The 25,118-nt window shown below is 38.2% G+C and overlaps 1 protein-coding gene across 1 annotated transcript in view; it reads left to right on the forward strand.

The window, feature by feature from the left end:
- OSTM1 (osteoclastogenesis associated transmembrane protein 1) overlaps positions 1–24,763 on the forward strand; it is a 43,278-nt gene extending 18,515 nt beyond the window's left edge. Inside the window, exons 3-6 of the mRNA XM_055433186.2 lie at positions 4,023–4,120; positions 11,099–11,263; positions 13,902–14,067; positions 22,690–24,763. Of these exons, the coding sequence (XP_055289161.1) occupies positions 4,023–4,120; positions 11,099–11,263; positions 13,902–14,067; positions 22,690–22,745 (485 nt within the window). The 3' untranslated portion in view covers positions 22,746–24,763. The remainder of the gene's footprint in view (positions 1–4,022; positions 4,121–11,098; positions 11,264–13,901; positions 14,068–22,689) is intronic.
- Positions 24,764–25,118: the final 355 nt, after the last annotated feature.

A 25,118-nucleotide genomic window follows, 5' to 3' on the forward strand; every position in this document is an offset into this window, starting at 1 on the left:
AATGGTATAATTGAGATAAACTTAATTAAGAGCCTGACAAGTATATTTTGTATTTTAATGACTTACTAACTTGATGTATGATTCTCAGTATATCATCTTATTTCTCTGGCTGTTTCCTAATTTGTGAAGTGATCCCTCAGATTTTCAAATGATAAGGTGAACGATCAGAACAGAACTTACACGCTTGAGAAGATAAAGCTGCAGAGTATGTAGAGCTGTAGAGTATGTGAGTTCAGAGAGGGAAGGACTCTTGGAATAGGTTCATCAGCAGGGCCCCAGGTACAGACCAGGTCCTACACTAGTGGCCCATGTGAGCGGGTGAATGGAGCTGGATTCCAATTCAGCTTCTGGAGGCAGAAGCACTTTTTTGGTAAATTACCCAAAGGCAGTATCTTTTTCCAGTTTACATAAAGGAGTCTTAACGTGCTAGTTGCTGCCCTGTTCTTCAGTTTTAGGCTTCATCTCAGTTGCCAGTACTGAGCAGTTGATAGCAACTGCCTGAATCCCTGCATGGTGTAAAATCTGTGGGGAAATCTATGGGTGGTGGATGGAGGAGTGGAGGCGTGTATTTATTAATTATCCATATTAAACTTTAATTGTTTAGAGTGTAGATGTGAATATTTTGTGTTTGCAGTGTTTGAAAGTGCAGGCTTAGGAATCAGACTGACTAGCAATTCCTGGTTTTTACTTATCAGTCGTGTGACCTTGGCAACTTCCTTAATTCCTCTCAGCCTCTGTTCCTTATTTAGAAAGTGGAAATAATAATAGTTCTTGCCTCATGGCTTCCCTGGTGGCTCAATGATAAAGAATCCACCTAAAATGCAGGAGGCTGCCTGCAACGATGTGAGTTTGATCCCTGGCTTGGCAACATTGCCTGGAAAAGGAAATGGCAACCCACTGCGGTGTTCTCGCCTGAGAAATCCCATGGACAGAGGAGCCTGGCAGGATATAGTCTATGGAGTTGCAAGAGTTGGACATGACTTGGCAACTAAACCACCACCACCACGTTTCCCTATAAGATTGTTGTAAGAATTGAGTGAATGTGTTTAAAGTACAGGCATGGCACTCGGAACATAGCAACTACTCAGTTAACGTTAGCTTTCATTGTAGTGATTGTTGTTTATAATAGTGAATACATTGTATAGTGTGTCTTATCCTAATGTCTGCTCAAGGGGAGGGAAAAATTTTCTTTTTTCTGTACCCATTTTAGGTTCTTTGATTGAAACTCTCTAATTAGACTGGCCAAAGATGGAGTAACAAGGAAAAACAAACAAGTTTATTAACATGTGCATTGCACATGTACATGTGGGAGCGCCCAATGATGAGGAACTCAAAGGGATGGTTAGAATTTGGGTTTATATACCATCTTAGGCTAATCAGAGGAAAGGGATTTTGGCCTTCTGGATGTAGGAGGCAAGTTATGGGGAAGTGACCAGTCAAGTATGGTAAACAGGATTGCTTCATAAGATTGCTTATGTAGATTTAAGTTAGAGCCTTCTCCATTGGGAACAGTTAGTTGTTATGAGTTCTCCTTTCTCTGGAGAGGAAGACATCTTTACAAATGGAAATTTCCTTCACAAGTGTAAATTTTATTTACAAAATAAAAACTTGAACCCTGTGTTTAGTTTTTCCTGAATCTATGCACAAGCTGGAATCAAGATTGCCGGGAGAAATATCAATAACCTCAGATATGCAGATGACACCACCCTTATGGCAGAGAGTGAAGAGGAACTAAAAAGCCTCTTGATGAAAGTGAAAGAGGAGAGTGAAAAGGTTGGCTTGAAGCTCAACATTCAGAAAACAAAAATCATGGCATCTGGTCCCATCACTTCATGGGAAATAGATGGGGAAACAGTGTCAGACTTTATTTTTGGGGGCTCCAAAATCGCTGTGGATGCTGATTGCAGCCATGAAATTAAAAGACACTTACTCCTTGGAAGGAAAGTTATGACCAACCTTGATAGTATATTAAAAAGCAGAGACATTACTTTGCCAACCAAGGTCCGTCTAGTCAAGGCTATGGTTTTTCCCGTGCTCATATATGGATGTGAGAGTTGGACTGTGAAGAAAGCTGATCGCCGAAGAATTGATGCCTTTGAACTGTGGTGCTGGAGAAGACTCTTGAGAGTCCCTTGGACTGCAAGGAGATCCAACCAGTTCATTCTGAAGATCAATCCTGGGTGTTCATTGGAGGGACTGATGCTAAAGCTGAAACTGCAATACTTTGGCCACCTCATGCGACGAGTTGACTCACTGGAAAAGACTCTGATGCTGGGAAGGATTGGGGGTGGGCGGAGAAGGGGCAACAGAGAATGAGATGGCTGGATGGCATCACCGACTCGATGGACATGAGTTTGAGTGAACTCCGGGAGTTGGTGATGGACAGGGAGGCCTGGCGTACTGTGATTCATGGGGTCGCAAAGAGTCGGACATGACTGAGCGACTGAACTGAACTGTACTGAATCTATTAGTTCTTAAAGTCCTTTAGCTCAGAATAATCGTATGCCAAAAAGGCATATTTTGAGTTGGCATATTCTGGTACTCTTCACTACTTATTCAATCTGTCTCTTATCCATTGATTTCTCTTTGTTTGCATTGCCACTTTTCTCCTGGATAGTTGAAACAGCCTTCTATCCTGTCTCTCCACCCCCAGTTGAAACATAATAATAGATGGCCCCGGGTGGGTATAATGTACAGCTGTCCGTTGAATTTAAGAGGAACAAGAGTATGGTTGAGTACTAGAGAATATAAAATATTTTAATATCTCTTGTGGAATAATTGGCAGTTCATCTACAAGGATTGTTTTGTGACTCTGACATTAGTTTGAGTTGAGTCCCCTCATTATAACTTCAGAATTTTCTGTCGTAGCGTTCTACAGCTACAGTTGGGAATAGAGAAAAGTTGTGTGTGTGTCAGTCGCTCAGTTGCGTCTGACTCTTTGTGACCCCGTGGACTGTAGCCTGCCGGCTCCTCTGTCCATGGAATTTTCCAGGCAAGAATACTGCAGTGGGTTGTCGTTTCCAACTCCAGGGATCTTCCCAACCCAGGCTTCTGTATTGGCAGGCAGAATACAGTGGTGGCACTGCGCTTTAAATTTTAATACTTGTGGTTATGTGGAACGTAAGGAGGACACGGATTCTAGGAGAGTGAGATTGAAATGGCTGACCATGAGTTCCAGGATGTGGTGTCAGGCACTTGAACCTGGATCCCAGAGAGTAATCTGAGAGCACAGGGAGAGGATAAGGAATATGAGCATAAACTGAGGATAAGTAATAGGTTCATCCAAGGAGGGGCACTAGGTGAATACACTGTGCTGTGTTCATGCATATGAAATAATTCAAAGGACTTAGTTTGAGCTTATACTAAGTGAGAGTAGCAAGCTGCAGAGGAATATCATTTATGTGAGATTTTTAGAAAGATATGAAATAATTTATTTCCAGATGTTACTTGTAAGTCCCTTTGTCAGTATTTTATGCAAAATTATCACCAGCTTGTTTCTTTGGTCTCCCAACTCACAATAGATTAGAAAGAGCAGATTTTAAAAAATTACCCTCTTTGATGCAGTAACTGACCTACTAGTGGAGATGGAAGAGACCCAGAACTAAATTTAACACAGGAAAGGATCAAAAAGCATATACATTTAGCTGAAATTAATGCATATAAATGGTCTTATGCCTGAAGTACTCCTATTAAGGCAGCATTTGATAACTGATATTCATGATTAAGACTTTGCACTGTCAAAAATCAATTTCAATTTTATTTGATATATTGTTTTTACAAAGAGAGGAGAGTGTGTAATTAAGATTTTCATGAAAATCGTTATGATGTTAACAAAAATATTTCGGAAACTAAAAGGGGTAACTTTCATGTATTTGGAAAATTCTCTTAACGTGTGACACTTCATGCTTGTTTGAACAGAGGTTTACAATAGTGCAAAACGGAAGGTAACAGCTTAAGAGATAAATGACTGTATATAATTACTGCTTGAGTTATATCAGTATACTTTTTTGGTTTCTTGACAGATTGTTTAACGAACAAAAGTGAAGAATTATCAAATAGCACAGTATACTTCCTCAACCAATTTAATCACACCTTGACCTGCTTTGAGAATAACCTTCAGGTATTTTTATATATGATACTTGAAATTAAAATGCTGCTTTGTCCAAATGAATAATAAATAATTCCAGTTTTTATAGCATTACTTGTTGATATTTATATACACATACAGTGTAGAGGTAGACCTGGATTTCTGCTAAATCCTTCTATTACTAACTCTTGTGCAAATCAACAAAACTTCAGTTTTTTAATTTGTAAGGTGGGAATAGTAAGATCTACCCTGACTACCTTCCAGTATTTTTGTAGTCAGGATCCAATGAGTTAATGAGTATGAACATAGTAACTGAAGCATGTGATTGTTTAATTGAAACACAATGTTGTTCTGTCTGACAATAATTTACTTTGACTTTGTTTATGCATTAATGTATTTTGCAGTTCAGTATGATTGTCTGTAAGAAGCTTATTCTCTGCCTCAGTGTTTGCTTAAATATATTTTACCTAATTTAAAAGACTGTTTAGTAACGTAACTTTGAGTTTTGATTTATAATATAAAAGGTAGCCTTTAAGAAACCAAGTTACTGGGTTTTGTTTTTTCCACCTCTGACCTTTGAATGTTAGTATTAGAGCTTTCCTGGTGGTGGTGAAGGGCGAAACTGGAGTTCTGGTAAAGTCCTAGTTTTGAAACTTGCTTTTAATCAAGTAAGTAATCCACACAAATAGTTATAAACATGTTTAAGATATAGGTATGTATGATTTTCTCTTTAATAAATGTGATAACAGAATTACGAATTTCCCTGAGTATAGTAAAAAACATTTATTAGATGAACATATAGTAGATAAATATTTCCCAAAATATGTTCTGCAAGTATTTAATAGGTAGTCCATAAAAAAAGGTTTAGTGTTAATAAAGGTGAGACATGCTTTATGACAGGACTGCAGAGCCTCAGTGGACAAATGTATGTTATGTAAAACTTCAAAATGGTAATTATTGTACACAACATTTACCAAACCTATTTGGGAGCTCTTTGGTTTTAGAAACCAAACAACACTAGTTCTGATACATGTACTTTAGGGAAGCTAGCATTTTTCCTGCGATGTTGGTTGCAAATATTTTTATCCTGGTTTGTTGTTTGTCTTTTTATCATGCTTCTCTGTTTGTTGTGAAGAAAATTTAAATTTTCATGTCATTAGATTTATCAAAATTAATGAGTTAAGGATTTTGTGTCCCACTAGAAAGCCTTTTCCCACTTTGAAATTATTTAAAAATTTTCTCCTATGATTTCTTCTAGGACCTTCAGGATTTTGTTTTATATATTTCAGTTCAGTTCAGTTCAATTCAGTCTCTCATTCGTGTCCGACTCTTTGTGACCCCATGAATCACAGCACGCCAGGCCTCCCTGTCCATCACCAACTCCTGGAGTTCACTCAAACTCATGTCCATTGAGTTGGTGATGCCATCCAGCCATCTCATTCTCTGTCGTCCCTTTCCCCTCAGCATCAGAGTCTTTAACAGTGATTCAAGCATCATTTATCTATTTGAAATTTATTTTGGTGCAAGATGTGAGGCTTAGGGGCTTCCCTGGTGGCTCAATGGTAGAGAATCCACCTGCCAATGTAGGAGATGAGGGTTCGATCCCTGGATCGGGAGGATGCCCTGGAGAAGGAAATGGCAACCCACTTCAGTATTTTTTTTTTTTTTCAGTACCACTTCAGTATTCTTGCCTAGGAAATTCCATGGACAGAGGAATCTAGTGGGCTACATCCATGAGGTCATAAAGAGTTGGACATGACTTAGTGATTGAGCACACACACATGTGAGCCTTAGCTCCAACTTTTTATTCTGATGGCTTCTTGACTGTCAAAACAGGATTTACTAAATAAATCCATGAAATGAATTTTAGAACCAAGTTAAAAAAAATCAGTCATTTTGATATTTTATTATAATTGCATTACATTTTAGATTTATCATTTGGGGAAAATTGACATGTTATGATATTGAGCTTTCCTATCTAGGAGTACAGTATATTCACTATTTTTTTATCAAAATAAAATAGACAATACAAAATTTACATTACAGTTTTTAAGTGTAAAGTTAATTGGCATTAAAGTACACTCACATTGTTGTACAACTCCACCACCATCCATCTCCAGAATGTTTTCATCTTCTCAAACTCTGTACATATTAAGCAGTAACTCCCCATTTCCTCCTTCTCTAGCCCCTGGCAGCCACCACTATTGTTTATTTTTTAATGTTCTCTAGCACAGTTTTATGTATTTATTTAAATTTCATATAGGCCTTATAATGTTTCTTAACTTTATTTCAAGGTTGTTTTTAAGAAATATTTATTTGGCTGTGGCGTGTCTTAGTTGTGTCATGCCGGACTCTAGTTGTGGCATACAAGCTCCAGAGCACGCAGACTCAGTGGTTGTGGTGCACAGGCTTAGTTGTTCTATGGCATGTGGCATCCCGGTTCCCTGATCAGGGGTCAAACCTGCATCCCCGACATTGCAAGGCAGACTCCCAACCACTGGACCGGTAGAAAAGTCCCTATTTCAAGGTATTATTACGTAGTGTTTGGTGCCCATGGGAATTGTATCTTTTCTTCCCCCACTACATATTTTAACTGGCTAGTTTAAAATGTTTTATTTTGGAATGATTTTAGATTTTTATAAAAGTTACAAAGGTAGTACAGAGAATTCCTGTATACCCTTGACCCAGTTTCTTCTAATGTTGACTTTATATTACCATGGTACATTAGTCATAAATAAGAAATTTAGATTTATCATTTGGGGAAAAGTGAACATTGGTACATAACTCTTAACTAAATGCCAGCCTTCATTCTGATTTCACCAGTTTTCCTACTAATACCCTTTTTCTGTTTCAGGATTCATTCCAGGATAATGCATTGCATTTAGTAATTGGTTACTCCTTAAAATTTCTATCATATATGTAGCTACATTTCCTTTCTTACTTTAAATGCTGTACTTCTGAGACCTTTTTTCCCTTGAATTTTATTTAGGCTTGTTGAAGGTACGTTTGTATTGAGCTTTTTGAATACCCACAATTGTCTTTATCAGTTTCTATTTTGTTTTTCTTAATGTGTTAATTTATGCTTTTGCACTGATTAATTCCTCCTATATTCCTTTGGTTTTGTCATTTTTCTCATTCCTTGAATTGAATGGTTGATTGGTTTATTTGTTATTGGGGAGAGGTATGAGCTGGAGCTGTAGATTTGAGTCATCAGGTACAGATAGTTTCAAGTCTGGGGACTTGGATGTGAGTGTAGATAGAGGTGATAAAGAGGCCTTAGTTCTGGGCAATGCCAGTGTTTTATAGGGTGTGTGTGTGTGTGTGTGTATAGGGTGTGTGTGTGTGTGTGTGTGTGTGTGGGCAATGTGTTTTATAGGGTGTGTGTGTGTGTGTGTGTGTGTATAGGGTGTGTGTGTGTGTGTGTGTGTGTGTGTGTGTGTGGGCAATGCCAGTGTTACATGGGGTGTGTCTGTGCCTGTGCGCGCGTGTGTGTGTATGTTACAGAGGGGAGGGGAACTACCTAAAGAGATAGGTGGTAGCAGTGAAATTGATGGTATTGGCTGTGGCAGTGGCTTCTGGCTAAACGATGAGGCAGGGATGTGGGTTTAAGTTCCAGACCAAATCCATCTTATGTCAGTATGTGTTTACAGGTAGCTTTTCTGGGAGGCTGGACTGTCTTGGTGGGTGTGAAGACTCCTTTTTGTGGATGGCCTTGCAGGCAGGGTGGGGCTATTTTGCCAGCCCCTCGCATCTCTAGAGGACAATGGGTGGTTGCAGGGGCTAGAAGGTCACACGAGACTGTGGTGCCAGCTAGTTTCCCTGGGGATGGTGTGATAGCTGTCGTACAGCCTTCCCATGAGGAGATGTGCGTGGCATGCCTTTATAATTTACAGTGCTCTTCAGGGGCCTGGGTTTACTGTCTGTTCTTGAGTCTCTTCAGAAAAGAAATCAGGAGACAGGCACTTGCTGATGTCATCATCTTCCGAGAATCCTACTTCTTCATTTGTTTCAAACATCACAGGGCTTTTTTATTGTTTGCCTGTGCCACCATTTGGGTTGGGAAGATCCCCTAAAAGAGGGCATGCAACCCACTCCAGTGTTCTTGCCTGGAGAATCCCATGGACGGAGAAGCCTGGCAGACAACAGTCCATGGGGTCGCAAAGCATGACTGAGCGACTAAATAGCAGCACACACATGCCACCATTTATTCAGTCATTCATTATATTGATGGAGATTTTTGTTTGGTTCAGTATTTTACTGTTACAAACAAGGACAGTCCTTTTGGGGTATAAGGTCAGTTCAGTTCAGTCACTCAGTCATGTTTGACCCTTTACGACCCCATGGACTGCAGTATGCCAGGCTTCCCTGTCCATCACCATCTCCTGGAGCTTTCTCAGACTCATGTCTATTGAGTCGGTGATGCCATCCAACCATCTCATCCTCTGTCATCCCCTTCTCCTCCTGCCCTCAATCCTTCCCAGCATCAGGTCTTTTCCAGTGAGTTACTTCTTCCCATCAGGTGGCCAGAGTATTGGAGTTTCAGCTTCAGCATCAGTCCTTCCAATGAATACTCAGGACTGATCTCCTTTAGGATGGACTGGTTGGATCTCCTTGCAGTCCAAGGAACTCTTAAGAGTCTTCTCCAACACCATAGTTCAAAAGCATTAATTCTTCAGTGCTCAGCTTTCTTTATAGTCCAACTCTCACATCCATACATGACCACTGGAAAAACCATAGCTTTGATCAGACAGACCTTTGTTGGCAAAATAACGTCTGTGCTTTTTAATATGCTGTCTAGGTTTGTCATTGGCAAGCCACTCCAGTACTCTTGCCTAGAAAATCCCATGGACAGAGGAGCCTGGTGGGCTACAGTCCATGGGGTCGCTACTAGTCGGACAAGACTGAGCAACTTCACTTTCACTTTTCACTTTCACACGTTGGAGAAGGAAATGGCAACCCACTCCAGTGTTCTTGCCTGGAGAATCCCAGGGATGGCGGAGCCTGGTGGGCTGCCGTCCATGGGGTCGCACAGAGTCGGACACGACTGAAGTGACTTAGCAGCAGCAGCAGGTTTGTCATAGATTTTCTTCCAAGGAGTAGGCATCTTTTAATTTCATGACTGCAGTCACCATCTGCAGTGATTTTGGAGCCCAGAAAAATAAAGTCTGACACTGTTTCCACTGTTTCCCCATCTATTTGCCATGAAATAATGGGACCGGATGCCATGGTCTTCGTTTTTTGAATGTTGAGTTTTAAGCCAGCTTTTTCACTTTCATCAAGAGGTTCTTTAGTTCTTAGTCACTTTCTGCCATAAGGGTGGTGTCATCTGTGTATCTGAGGTTCTTGATATTTCTCCCGGCAATCTTGACTCCAGCTTGTACTTCATCCAGCCAGGCATTTCGCATGATGTACTCTGCATATAGGTTAAGTAAGCAGGGTGACAATATACAGCCTTGACGTACTCCTTTCCCAATTTGGAACCAGTGTGTTGTTCCATGTCCAGTTCTAACTGTTGCTTCCTGACCTGCATGCAGATTTCGCCTTTGACCCCCTGACTGCCTTGACCCCCCTCCAACTGTCTGCTCTCCTGGCCCTGTGTGTCTTTCCAAGGTCCGAGCTATCCTCTTCCCCCGCTTCTTTGGAGGACTGCCTGTCTGGTTTGTGGTCAGCTGCCGAGCTCAGATAAGCTGCAGTTCCCCCTTTTGGAGTTACTCAGAGCAAAGAAAGACCCATGGACAGATGGACATGACAGCCACAAGGTCCTCAGAGGAGGGCATGCTGGGTTTGGGGTCAGTCATGGTTCTACTTACCCTTGGCAGGGCTAGTGGTATTATCCATGTTTATCTGTCTGGTAAATTCCTAGAAGTGAAATCGCAATGTCAAAAGATATGTACATTTTAAGTTTTAATATAAATGACAAAATTATACTCCTCTGTCAAGGCATTAGGCTCAATTTTTTGAACATATTTAGCTAAATGTACGTTTGTTCTATGAAAAATAGGCAATGGGCTATTTCTTGTAGCAGCACTGAACAGAGACTGAGTTTCTCTGTCAGATGGTGAGGGTAATGTTGTAGAGGCTCCATTAAGGCTGATGGAGCCTTAATTTTTTTCTTTTTCTTTCATTACAGCAGTCAGTTAATGTTATTTCTTCAGGCTCCGAGGTAAAGAATAAATGGAATAGAAAACAAAAGTGTGAACTGTTTAGCAAACTTGTTCTTGAAATAATAAGTGTTAGTACTCCAGTGTTCTTGCCGGGAGAATCTCAGGAACGGGGGAGCCTGGTGGGCTTCCGTCTGTGGGGTCACACAGAGTTGGACACAACTGAAGTGACTTAGCAGCAGCAGCAGTACTAGAAGTGGAAAAGATTAAGATCCACTAACATTATGTCTTATACCCATTACCTTCATTTCAGGTTATACAATTCATTGGTATGAGTCCTGGATTATAAGCCTTGGTTACCCCAAGGGTTGAGGAAGGGTTGAGGGTTGAGGAAGGAATGTAGTTTAGATGCCTTTTTCTTATTTGTTAATAAAGTCCTCTTTGTCTCAATAAGGTAGACTTCATTGCTCAAGTTCAGTACAGGCAAGAGCATGCTTTATTTGGTGAAAGTAAGATAGATAAGGGCAGATATATAAATGACAAGATAACTTAGGAAATTTTTGGTATGTAGGTATCATTAATTTGGTGTATGAGCTAGTGTTGTTCTCAGTTAACAGTGGCTAGTGCTGTCATTTTCAAAATTCAGGGGCAACTAGAAAGTGCCAAATATTTTGCTATGTGTTATACATCAGTCTTTATTCCTTGGGACTACAGGTAATACAGGTAAGGGTATCCCTACTTTATAGGTGATAAAACCAAGGCTCACAGTGGTTTAGCAACCTTCCCCACATCACAGCTCAGTACTTTAATGCACTCTATTATTTCTTCTAGGAAATTTAATTAAAATTCAATGTTTAGTGTGTGTGTGTTACATGCGTAATGTGTATCACATGTGCCTTTGACATTTTAGGGGAGCACACAGAGTCTTCAGTTAAGAAATTATTCGGAAGTATGCAAAAACTGTCGTGAAGCATATAAAACTCTGAGTAGTCTGTACAGTGAAATGCAAAAAATAAATGAACGTGAAAGTAAGGCTGAATTTGGAGCACATTTATGCATTGACGTGGAGGATGCAGTAAGTACTTTGCTTGTGAAACAATATATGTTTTGCAGTGTTGAATATGCCTTCTGTGTTATTATTGGAATCTGCATATGCTGTCTTCAACCAGAAATAACTAGTTGCTAAATAGTAAGTTTTAGAATATCCTGATGTGTAAAGCTAAAGTGGAAGTTAATCAGATACTTCATCAGCAAGTTGATAATTTAGTATATTTAGTTCTTTTTATTAAAGTATAGTTGACTTACAATATTATATTAGTTTCAAGCATACAACATAGTGATTTAATATTTTGATTGATTATACTCCATTTATACATTTTGTTTTTTAAATTCGATAATGAGTGTCCTTTTCAGAGGTATGGGTATTGTTAAATGTTTGCATTTTAGTTTCTGGTGCACTTGTTACTAATTCAGGAAGTCTCTAGGTTTTGCTGTTACCATGTTTCTGAAGCCATTCTTCAATTACTTCCTATCCTCTTGCTTTATTTCTTTGTATCTAGTACCATCTGAAAACTTTTGTTTCCTTATTTGTAGTCTTTCTCTCCTTACTAAAAAACATAAGCCTCAGGAGGACAAGGACTTCATGTCCTTTTTTGTTCGCTGTTTTCTAGAATAGCGCCTGGCAAATAGCAGGCCCTTAGTAACATGTATAGGTTGAATGGTCAACAAAAACTCTTCTCCATTGAATAGCCTGCCTTTACATGGGGTACCACTAGATGGCGATCATATCTTTTTATGGGAATTTGATGCCTGATTATTGAAGTGTTAGAAGAAATTGAAAAATTATTGGCAAAAAGCAGATAATTTGTGGTCAAAATTGGTAAATGTAATGTTTGAGAATGATGAGTGTGAATTATAGCAGCTTGAGATGGACATAGTGGATCAGTAATATTTAGCATGGTAAAAAGCACTTAATATGGATGTACCATGGGGATTTTTGTTTGTTACTGCTGTTCCTGATGTTTAGAATAGTCAATACTTGGCTTTCTAGTAGGTTCAAAGTAAATGATAAATATCTTTTTAAAAGAATATAAAAGAATTTTTATATTTTAAAAATAATTTTTATATTCTCTTTAAAAGAATTTAAAAGAAAACTTATCCTCCAATAAAAAAGAATAATAGTCTTTGATTATTTTAATAAGAAAAAATGAATATTGGTTCTATGACATAAGTTGGATTACAGAAGAAATCAACATGACCAACCTATTTTAGAACATTCATCTTGCAATAAGCAAAAATTACAACAAACTTACAAGGCACCGTTTGTAAACTCAATTAAACAAAATTGAGGCAGGAACAGTTTTCTACATTAAATTTGACAGTTTCATTTAGCCTGTTTGACAGAAATCATGAGCTCAACGAATGTGAGGTACAGCAGGCCCTATGTGTATTTAAAGCATGCTGCTAAATAAGATGTTAATATTGTCTAATAAGGACTTCTCAGGTGGCACTAGTGGTAGAGAACCCAGCTCCCAGTGAAGGGCATAGATACCGGTTCAATCCTGGGTTGGGAAGATCCCTGGAGGAGGGCATGGCAACCCACTCCAGTATTCTTGCCTGGAGAATCCCCATGGACAGAGGAGACTGGCGGGCTACAGTTCATAGGGTCACAAAGAGTCCGACATGACTGAAGGGACTTAGCACACATTGTCTTAATAAAGTTTCTATGACTCGTTAGATACTGCTGCTACTGCTGCTAAGTCACTTCAGTCGTGTCCGACTCTGTGTGACCCCATAGACGGAAGCCCACCAGGCTCCCCTACCCCTGGGATTCTCCAGGCAAGAACACTGGAGTGGGTTGCCATTTCCTTCTCCAATGTGTGAAAGTGAAAAGTGAAAGTGAAGTCGCTCAGTCGTGTCTGACCCATAGCGACCCCACAGACTGCAGCCTATCAGGCTCCTCCGTCCATGGGATTTTCTAGGCAAGAGTACTGGAGTGGCTTGCCATTGCCTTCTCCGCTGTTAGATACTACATACTTAAAAAATTACTTGCCATGAGTATGAATCTTTCATAATATATTAGATAAGAGATTAAGCATTTCATAGATATCATCTCCTGAAGAGAAGCCTTATGAAAAAAAAGAGACGCCTTATAAAGTTGGTATTTTTATTTCCATTCCAAAAATATTGCAACAAGCTCAGTGAGATTACATAGATAACATATGAAAAAAATATTTTGTTTTTGTGACACTTCCCCCCCAGTTTTATTAAGGTATATTTGACAAATAAAATTGTTACATATTTAAAGCGTACAGCGTGATGATTTGATACACACTGTGAAAGAATTCCCAGTCAAGTTAACATTTATCACCTCACACAGCTACCCTTTTAAATATTTTTTAATGAATGAAGCACAGTCTAACTATATTTCTATTGATGCAAGTTCTGTGTTTGAAGTCTGTGAAAGGTTGAAATTCTTTGGACAGTATTATGAATTTTGAATATGAGATTTTTATATGGGTGTAAATTTATACAATGACTAATTGTGAACCAGCTTATTTCACTACAAAAAGAAATTGTCCCCAACTGTTAATAACTTTTTAGGGATGTATATTTAGTCTAAATTCTGAGTTCTTGTTATTAACAAAATAATTATATGAATTTGAAGACAAATTAAATGAAAAACAGAGTAACAGTATTTGTTATTGTTTCAGATGAATATTACTCGCAAACTTTGGAGTCGAACCTTCAACTGTTCAGTCCCCTGCAGTGACACGGTGCCTGTGATCGCTGTTTCTGTGTTCATTCTCTTTCTGCCTGTTGTCTTCTACCTTAGTAGTTTTCTTCACTCGGAGCAAAAGAAACGCAAACTCATCCTACGTAAGTTTCTTTTTACGATTATTCTTTTATTTAGATAAAAACCTGTATTTTAAAAAAATCTAAGCCTGCTTTAGAAATGATATATACTCTGAGAGCTCAAGGTATATTAGCTTGAAACAGCTGTCTTCTTCAAATTTTACAACTCTGTTCACTAATGGAAGAGCTGTGTAAGTTTATAAGTGAGTTTATAATCAAACTTTAATATACAGTATCTTTCAGAAGCTTTAGTTGAGAAAGCTAGATTCCCTGCAATAAAGGTGACAACAACAGAGCAATAGCAGCGAAGGCTTTGCAAACCTGAAATAGCCATAATAGGTAAATAAATAGTAGACCACTTTTAGGCCCATTTGCAGACCTACCCATGGCAGAACCACCAGACAAGCAGCAAGTAGGGAGAAACTGTAGCTTGCATAGAGACAGTTTGTTTATGAACAAATTGGAATTGTAGTTGCAAGAATGTTATTTGACATATGGCATGTACTCAGTATGTATTAATTCCTTTCCTTTCTCCCTATCAAATAGGGCAGAGCAGAGAAAGCACTAACTAGAACGTTTCAACTAGCCAAAGAAAAGTGACTTCCAAGTCTCATATGTTTCTTCTGTATTATCAGAATGAAAATATGGGCTTATCCCTGAGTAGTTTTAGTATTTCTAAAAGAGGATATTTTCTGGAGAAAACATCAGGCTTTTTTTCTCTCAAATATTATTCCAAATCTAAGAACCTATGATATAAAATTTTTTTCCCTGTAAATCTTTTTCTGGCATTCTTCATGATTTATCCAACTTCACTTCTAATACATCTGACTTTAAATAAAAAAAAGATTACTTGTAGATCAGTAATGCACAATGCAGAGTCTTCATCATGGGTGTATTTAGTAAAGTATTTTGAAGATTGTCAGAATTCTGTAAATATGTCATAACTCAGTCTTAAAAGCATTTATTTATAACCATAACAAAACACTGGAGGGACCTCACTGTTGAGAAATGATTTTTCAGGGCTTTGTGTACCTTTGAAGTTTAGTATTGTATTTGGTTTGCAAATCTATTTAACGCTGCAGGAGACACATACTACTTCTGATCAGTGTCTTTGTTTGATTGGATTAAAGATTTACTGAGCATGGCCCCTATCAGAACAAGACCCAGTTTCCCTCTCAGTCAATCTCTCCCATCAGGAAGCTTCCATAAGCCTCTTATCCTTATCCATCAGAGGGTGTGTTAGTCGTTCATGGACTTAGCCCGCCAGGCTCCTCTGTCCATGGGACTTTGCAGGCAAGAATACTGGAATGGGTTGCCATTTCCTTCTCCAGGGGATCTTCCCAATACAGGGATCAAACCTGCATTGCAGGCGGAGTTTACTAGGGTAAATTCCCAGTGATGCTTTAGGGCCTCCTAAAGTGAAGTCACTCAGTCGTGTCTGACTCTTTGCGACCCCATGAACACCAGGCTTCTCCGTCCATGGGATTTTCTAGGCAAGAGTACTGGAGTGGGCTGCCATTTCCTTCTCCATCAGAGGGTAGACAGAATAAAAACCACAATCACAGAAAACTAATCAAATGGATCACATGGACTACAGTCTTGTCTAACTCAATGAAACTATGAGCCATGCCATGTAGGGCCATCCAAGATGGACGGGTCAAGGTGGAGAGTTCTGACAAAACGTGGTCCACTGGAGAAGGGAATGGCAAAACACTTCAGTATTCTGCCTTGAGAACCCTGTGAACAGTAGGAAAAGGCAAAAAGATAGGACACTGAAAGATGAACTCCCCAGGTCAGTAGGTGCCCAGTATGCTACTGGAGAACAGTAGAAAAATAACTCCAGAAAGAATGAAGAGACAGAGCCAAAACAAAAACAACACCCAGTTGTGGATGTGACTGGTGATAGAAGTAAACTCCGATGCTATAAAGAACAATATTGCATAGGAACCTGGAATGTTAGGTCCATGAATCAAGGCAAATTGGAAGTGGTCAAACAGGAGATGGCAAGAGTGAACATAGACATTCTAGGAATCAGTGAACTAAAATGGATTGGAATAGGTGAATTTAACTCAGATGACCATTACATCTACTACTGTGGGCAAGAATGCCTTAGAAGAAATGGAGTAGCCCTCATTGTTAGCCAAAGAGTCCGAAACACAGCACTTGGATCCACTCTCAAAAATGACAGAATGATCTCTGTTTGTTTCCAAGGGAAACCATTCAATATCAGTAATCCATACCTATGCCCCAACCAGTAATGCTGAAGAAACTTAACTTGAACAATTCTATGAAGACCTTCAAGACCTTCTAGAACTAACACCCAAAGAAGATGTCCTTTTCATTATAGGGGACTGGAATGCAAAAGTAGGAAGTCAGGAGATACCTGGAGTAACAGGCAAATTTGGCCTTGGAGTACAAAATGAAGCAGGGCAAAGGCTAACAGTTTTGCCAAGAAAACTCACTGGTCATGGCAAACACCCTCTTCCAACAACACAAGAGAAGACTGTACACATGGACATCACCAGATGGTCAGTACTGAAATCAGATTGATTATATTGTTTGCAGCTAAAGATGGAAAAGCTCTATACAGTCAGCAAAAACAAGACTGGGAGCTGACTGTGGCTCAGATCATGAACTCCTTATTGCCAAATTCAGACTTAAATTGAAGAAAGCAGGGAAAACCACTACCACTCAGGTAAGACCTAAATCAAATCCCTTACAATTATACAGTGGAAGTGATAAATAGACTCAAGTGATTAGATCTGATAGACAGAGTGCATGAAGAACTGTGGTCGGAGGTTCATGACATTGTACAGGAGGCAGTGATTAAGACCATCCCTAAGAAAAAGAAATGCAAAAAGGCAAAATGGCTGTCTGAGGAGGCCTTACAAATAACTGAGAAAAGAAGAGAAGCTAAAGGCAAAGGAGAAAAGAAAAGATATACTCATTTGAATGCAGAGTTCCAAAGAATAGCAAGGAGAGATAAGAAAGCCTTGCTTGGTGATCAATGCAAAGAAATAGAGGAAAACAATAGAATGGGAAGGACTAGAGATCTCTTCAAGAAAATTAAAGATACCAAGGGAAATTTCATGCAAAGATGGGCTCAATAAAGGACAGAAATGGTATGTACCTAACAGAAGCAGGAGATATTAAGAAGAGGTAGAAAGAATATACAGAAGAACTATACAAAAAAGATCTTCATGACCCAGATAACCACGATGGTGTGATCACTCACCTAGAGCCAGACATCCTGGAATGTGAAGTCAAGTGGGCCTTAGGAAACATCTCTATGAACAAAGCTAGTGGAAGTGATGGAATTCCAGTTGAGCTATATAAAATCCTGAAAGATGATGCTGTGAAAGTGCTGCACTCAATATGCCAGCAAATTTGGAAAACTCAGCAGTGGCCACAGGACTGGAAAAGGTCAGTTTTCATTCCAATCCCAATGAAAGGCAATGCCAAAAATTGTTCAAACTGCTGCACAATTGCACTCATCTCACATGCTAGTAAAGTCATGCTCAAAATTCTTCAAGCCAGGCTTCAACAGTATGTGAACCGTGAACTTCCAGGTGTTCAAGTTTGATTTAGCAAAGGCAGAGGAACCAGAGATCAATCAAATTGCCAACATCCGTTGGATCATCGTAAAAGCAAGAGAGTTCCAGAAAAACATCTATTTCTGCTTTACTGATTATGCCAAAGCCTTTAACTGTGTGGATCACAACAAACTGGAAAATTCTGAAAGAGATGGAAATACCTGACCACCTGACCTGGCTCCTGAGAAATCTGTAGGCAGGTCAAGAAACAACAGTTAGAACTGGACATGGAACAACAGACTGGTTCCAAATCAGGAAAGGAGTATGTCAAGGCTGTATATTGTCACCCTGCTTATTTAACTTACATGCAGAGTACATCACGTGAAAGGCCAGGCTAAATGAAGCACTGGAATCAAATTGCTGGGAGAAATATCAATAACCTCAGATACGCAGATGACTCCACCTTTATGGCAGAAAGCAAAGAGGAACTAAAGAGCCTCTTAATGAAAGTGAAAGAGGAGATTGAAAACGTTGACTTAAAACTCAACATTCAAAAAACAAGGATCATGGCATCTGGTCCCATCACTTCATGGCAAATAGATGGGGATACAATGGAAACAGTGAGAGACTTTATTTTGGGGAGCTCCAAAATCACTGCAGATGGTGACTGCAGCCATGAAATTAAAAGATGCTTGCTCCTTGGAAGAAAAGCTATAACCGACCTCGACAGCATATTAAAAAGCAGAGACATTACTTTGCCAACAAAGGTCCATCTGATCAAAGCTATGGTTTTTCCAGTAGTCATGTATGGATGTGAGAGTTAGACTATAAAGAAAGCTGAGCACAGAAGAATTAATGCTTTTGAACTGTGGTGTTGGAGAAGACTCTTGAGAGTCCCTTGGACTACAAGGAGATCAAACCAGTCAGTCCTAAAGGAATCAGTCCTGAATATTCATTGGAGAGACTGATGCTAAAACTGAAACTCCAATACTTTGGCCACCTGATGTGAAGAACTGATTGGAAAAGACCCTGATGCTGGGAAAGATTGAAGGTGGGAGGAGAAGAGGATGACAGAGGATGAGATGGTTGGATGGCATCACCGACTCAATGGACATGAGTTTGAGTAGGCTCCGGGAGTTGGTGATGGACAGGGAAGCCTGGTGTGGTGCAGTCCATGGCATCACAAAGATTCGGACACGACTGAGCGGCGGAACTGAAGTGAACAGTAAGAGTTCATCCGGTTGTAAAAGTCACAAATCTTGTTGTCTCTTAATTTCTTTTAAAGTCTCTCTATTAATTCTTTTTCTTTTATTTCCCCATTCCCATATTCACTTCCCCACTCCTTTCAATTCATCAGCAAATACTGCCAGCCCTATTTCCAAAAATATATCTTAAATATATTGTCCCTTGTCAGCAGTAATTCAGGGGTCCCTTGACTGATATCTGTCCATTAATTTCCTGACCCAGTACAATCCATTTTCCATATACCAGCTAGAATGAATTTTTAAACACCAATTTTACCATACTCTTTTCCCATTTGGAACCCATCCTTTGTACCTGTTGCAGCTAGAATAAAATACAAACTTATTCTGGGGTCTGCTCTCCAAGCTGTGTGTGATCTGACTCCCATCTGCCTTCCTGAACTACCTGCATCCACCCCTCTCTGTACTCGTGATGCTGTGTGTAGGTTTCTTTTCCTCTCAGACACCAAGTTCATTCACATTGCCCTCCTTCCAAGGCTCTTATATTTGCCCTCCCTACTTTCCTTGACTGGCTTCTTGTCATCCAGGTCTTAAGTCAAAGACCTAAGAGACCTTTTATGACCAAAGAAAGCCTTTTATGACCATCCCCCCAACCTAAGAATACACGCTTCGTTTAGTTCTTGTGTATCATCTTTCTTTAATAGCATTTTATTGCTGCTTAAATTAACTTTTCCACTTATTTTCCACCTTGTTTGTCTACCCTGACTCAACTGTAAATTCCATCAGAAAATGGATTTCGTTTATCTTGCTCACCACTATATCACCAGCATCTAGAAAGTACATGGCCCATAGTAAAGGCTCAAAAATATTTGTGGAATAAAAGAACATTATACTTAAAGTTAGAAGTTCCTAGAGTGTGTTCCTCAAAATATTAGTCCTGTAAAATTCCTTTACATGAGCTTCATAATGTACCTGAACGGTAATTATATCCACCAAACTTGACAGTAGGACCTTTGCATCATACCTATTCATGTTTTGCAGAAGCGTTGTTTATGAATTAAATGATGAATTTAAGGAAATGCTAGCATAAGCAAATAACTCTTGTGCTGTTACTTCATGGAGATTTTAATTTGCTTTTCTTTATGCTACCATTTTATACATTCCCATTCATCAAGTCCTATGGGAATTAGGGATTTAAAAAGAAGCAAGGCACAATAGATGCCCTCAAAAAATATACTGACCATAATCCAATCATTACAACAAATATAGTAGAAGTGCATAAAGTGTGGTTGGACTGCAGAGAAAGAGAAGAAGCACTCGGCATTAGGAATTTACCATTAGATGATCCCTGGGGTAGAATTTTGGATTATGTGGAGATTTATCATATAGAGAATAAGGAAGCAAAGAAGTTACAGTTACATATGGGTGTGGGCGTGCTAAATCGATTCAGTCCTGTCTGACTCTGCACCGCTATGGACTGTAGCCTGCCATGCTCCTGTCCATGGCATTCTATGGGCAAGAATACTGGAGTGGGTTGCCTTGCCCTCCTCCAGGGGATCTTCCTGACCCAGGGATCAAATGTGCATCTCCTGTGGCTCCTGCATTGTAGGCAGATTCTCTACCACAGAGCCACAGGGTAATGATTATATGTACTCACTGGTATTGCTACCTGATTGGTTTAATGAATTTGGTAATTAGAAACTAGATTACATTTAATAATTTAAAATTTTAATTTCAAATTAAGATAATTTTAAAATTATCAAACAACATAATTTTATTTATTTTTTTAAATTTATTTTATTGGAGACAAATTACCTTACATTAATATATTGGTTGGTTTTGCCATACATTGACATGAATCCACCCCAGGTGTACATGTGTTCCCTTTCTTGAAGCCCCCTCCCACCTCCCTCTTCCCCATATCCTCCCTCCATGTCATCCCCGTGCACCAGCCCCAAGCATCCTGTATCATACGTCGAACCTGGACTGGTCACTTATGATAATATACATGCTACAATGCCGTTCTCCCCAATCATCCCACCTTCACCCTCTCCCACAGAGTCCTAAAGACTGTTCTATATGCCTATGTCTCTTTTGCAGTCTCGTATACAGGGTTCAGGTTACCATCTTTCTAAATTCCATATATATGCATTAGTATACTGTATTGATGTTTTTCTTTCTGGCTTACTTCACTCTGTATAATTGGCTCCAATTTCATCCACCTCATTAAAACTGATTCAAATGCATTCTTTCTGATGGCTGAAAAATACTCCATTGTGTATATGTACCAAAGCTTTCTTATCCATTCATCTACAGATGGACATCTAGGTTGCTTCCATGTCCTGGCTATTATAAACAGTGCTGCAATGAACATTGGAGTACATGCAACCAACATATTTAAAAAAAAAACAACACATAATTTAAAAAAAAAAAGCATTTTGATTTAGTTTGCTTCCGAAATACACTGAAGGCTTAAGAAGACTTTATCTTAGGTTGTTTTTTAGTTTCAGTTCAGTTCAGTCACTCAGTCGTGTCCGACTTTTTGCGACCCCATGAATCACAGCACGCCAGGCCTCCCTGTCCATCACCAATTCCCGGAGTTCACTCAAACTCATGTCCATCGAGTCGGTGATGCCATCCAGCCATATTCTCTGTCGTCCCCTTCTCCTCCCACCCCCAATCCCTCCCAGCATCAGACTCTTTTCCAGTGAGTCAACTCGTCGCATGAGGTGGTCAAAGTATTGCAGTTTCAGCTTTAGCATCAGTCCTTCCAATGAACACCCAGGATTGATCTCCTCTAGAATGGACTGGTTGGATCTCCTTGCAGTCCAAGGGACTCTCAAGAGTCTTCTCCAGCACCTCAGTTCAAAAGCATCAATTCTTCAGCGATCAGCTTTCTTCACAGTCCAACTCTCAAATCCATACATGACCACTGGAAAAACCATAGCCTTGACTAGACGGACCTTTGTTGGCAAAGTAATGTCTCTGCTTTTTCGTTCCTTTTAAGTTTAGGCTGAAGCCATACACTGGTCTGAGGAAGTCAGGTAGTCATCTTGCACTTTAGAGTGGTCAGGGGAGACCCTGATAGAAACTAGAATAGTCATTCTCATCCTTGGCCATACATCAAAGTTGTCTGTAAAGCTTTCAAAAAAGAAAAAGCACAATTGGATGCCTGAATACCACTGGAAACCTAAATCAGAACCTCTGTTCTAGTGTTAAGAACCTCTGAAGTAGAGAGATTCCTTAGTTATCTAGTGTAAGTTACCTTCACTATGGCATGGTTGTTTTTAATTTCTGGAACATGAGAAACATGTTTAACTCTAAGAACAAAACATATTACCATTACATGGCTAGGTAATAACCATGATTTTCTTTATTAACTCTAATGACTCAGTCCTATCAACACCATAATCAAAATTGACTGTGTATATTTTGGTAGCAGCCGTTTATGTTTGTGCAGTGTGTGTAATATCCAACTCACTTTTCTTTGTAAACTGTTTAAAATTTTTTTAAACATTGCAGAGTTCTTTCATTGAATTCTTTCAAGAGAAACTTAGATATGGATTTCTAGATTAGACTTCTAAATATATAATTTTATTATTATACTTTATACTTCCATTTTTTAATTAGAGTACTTTCTCTTATATAACATATTTAAGATTGTAAGGTTCAGAATGACATAAATTGTCTGTCTTATTTGGTACTTCTAACAAAGTCATGTGCTTCTAGCAAAGTTATGTTTTTGAATTTAGTAGAAAAAAATAGATGTAGATTTAATTCTTATAAGATTGAATAGATTCAGATTCAAACATAGAATTAATAGATGAACACTATAGTTTACATAAAATAATGAATTATCATGTTTGGAGAATGAAATATAAGTTAAAATATAATACTTTTGATTTATGTAGCGAAACGTCTCAAGTCCAGTACAAGCTTTGCAAACATTCAAGAAAATTCCAATTGAAACCTACAGAATGGAGAATCAGCATCTTATCCCATGGATGAATGGTGGAAGACACAGCTTGGTCCAAAAGAAGATAAACTGTGATTTGACAAGTCAAGTTCTTGAGAAATGCAAGGACTTCAGATTTATTTTTAAATAAGAATTTTCAATTTTTCTTTCCTTTTCCACCCCATTTTTAAGGGTTTGGGTATTTTTAATTTCCAGGCATAGCAATGTTGTCTATTTTAAAGTGTATTTGTTAAAATAACAAAAGATGAAAGAACAATCTTTGTTTCATTTTGTAGACATATTGTTACTGAGACTTCCTGTATCTCCTTGGTTAACATAGTATCTCAAATAGCAAAGTTTTTGAAAACTAACAATTTAAAAATTAATCAGTTATAGCAAAGATTTTGAAAAAAATGTACTTGCCAAAAAGTAGCAGGTCCAAAGATTAAATTTCTCATCACTGCAGTGTTATTATCACATATATTTAATGTCATATATTACAATTAATATGTAATTCCATCTCTAGTTTCCTTAAAGTCATTTTTGAAACCACTAATTACAAACCTCCCAAACAATTTTTAGAACTGGGAAGGCACATTACATTTATCTTTGTAAAAAGATTTATGATAACTGGTTTCTTACTTGACTTTTATAAATAGTATTTTACACCTTATTTTTGCCTTTATTTCATAAGTAATTTGAAATCACTGGACTGCTTTATTATATTCAGGGCAAGATGTATTCTTTTTTATACCAGGGATTTGCATTGTGAAATATTAAGTTATTTGGCAATTTATAATTTATTACTATTTTAAATCAAATGTAGCATTGTCACACTGTATTTAAATTGTGATTTTTTTTTTAATAGGGATTTTTCTCTTGGAAGATATGGGGAGTTTTGGAAGCGAGCAAAAGGAGGAGTAAAAAAACCCTTAAGATTCAGAAAATAGGGACCTGAGGGGATGCTCACTCTAAGACTATTGAATGGTTTATACTGCAGGCATGAGTCAGTAGATTCTGATACAGAAAGCAGTTCAGCTAAGATGATGCTTATTTTTTTCTAAATTATTAATATCAAATGAAGGTGATACATGATTAAAATGAAGTCAGATATTTCACAGTTGAAAATGAATTCCTTTTTGGAATGTTTATATCAACGTTTAAAAAAAAATTCAAAATTGTTCACGTTTTCTTCCCTCAGGTGTTTTAGTGTTAGGTGTTTCATTTGTTAATTCCTTCTCGCCATCTTGGTGGAGATAGGTTTTCTTTCTTTCCTTTTTTCTTTTTTTTAGGCTTTGTTTTAAATGTTGAAAATATAAAGGCTGCTCTATATAGAAAAAAGAATTTGCTTAATTGGTACAAGAATCTGAATCCCTTCATACACTGTAAAATGTTCTCATAGCGAGACAAGATAATGTTTTTTATTATTTTTTTAAATGTTTACCATATATACAGAGTGAAAGAGAAGGCTCACTCTTGGATATGTAACATATCCAAAAGCTGTTACAGTTTTTCTAGTCTGCTGTGATCTGTTTAAAATGTGCTGCTGTTTGTTCTGCTGTTACTGTTCACGCTGCTAATGCTAATAGCACTATCTTGATTTGAAGCATATAGTTGAGGGCCATTGAAGGCAATCCTTCATTAATGCAGATAAAATCAGTTTACATGTGCAAAGTTACAAAATGGCATTTTCGATTCTGTAAGAAGTGACTCTTTGAGAACCTTTTAATATTATGTATTTCTGAAAACCCTGGCTTTTGGATATGGCTGCTAATAAGCACTTTACAAAAGAAAAGGCATCCCTTTAATATTTTTCTGGTTGAGTCATTGCTCTTTAGAAGTAGCATCAGCAATAGATTTCAAAAATAAGTATTAAGCACTATGCTAAAGTGTGTAAATATTTCATTTGTAAAGTCATATTGAAAAATTCTTTGCATAGTTCTGAATTCTTAGATTCATAGTATATGTGTGTGTACCAGAATATCTTTAGTTTTTTGACACTTTGAAATAAAGGAAATAGCTTAAAGATATTGAAGTGCTGATTTGATTTTTAAATACTTTTTTTTTTTTAACTTCAGATGTAATTGAACATCACATTTCAATTTTCAGGTATTGAGTTTCAATATGTACTTTTGAAAGTACTTATTGGGACTTCCCTGGTGGTCCAATGGTTAAGACTCTGTGCTTCCAGTGCAGGGGACACAGTTCAATCCCTGATCAGGGAACTAAGATTGAACATAAAATGTGGCCAAATTAATTAATTTAAAAAGTACCATCTATCTTATAACTTTGTTGCAAATAAAAATGTACTTTTGGATGAAGATAATGATGATTTAGATTTGATAGGTAGAAATAACATCAACTCTCCCACAGTGTAACTCTAAA

This window comes from Moschus berezovskii, chromosome 10 (genome assembly GCF_049115385.1).
Source record: "Moschus berezovskii isolate FMDL1 chromosome 10, NW_MosBer_1.0, whole genome shotgun sequence".
Taxonomy (NCBI): Eukaryota; Metazoa; Chordata; class Mammalia; order Artiodactyla; family Moschidae; genus Moschus; species Moschus berezovskii.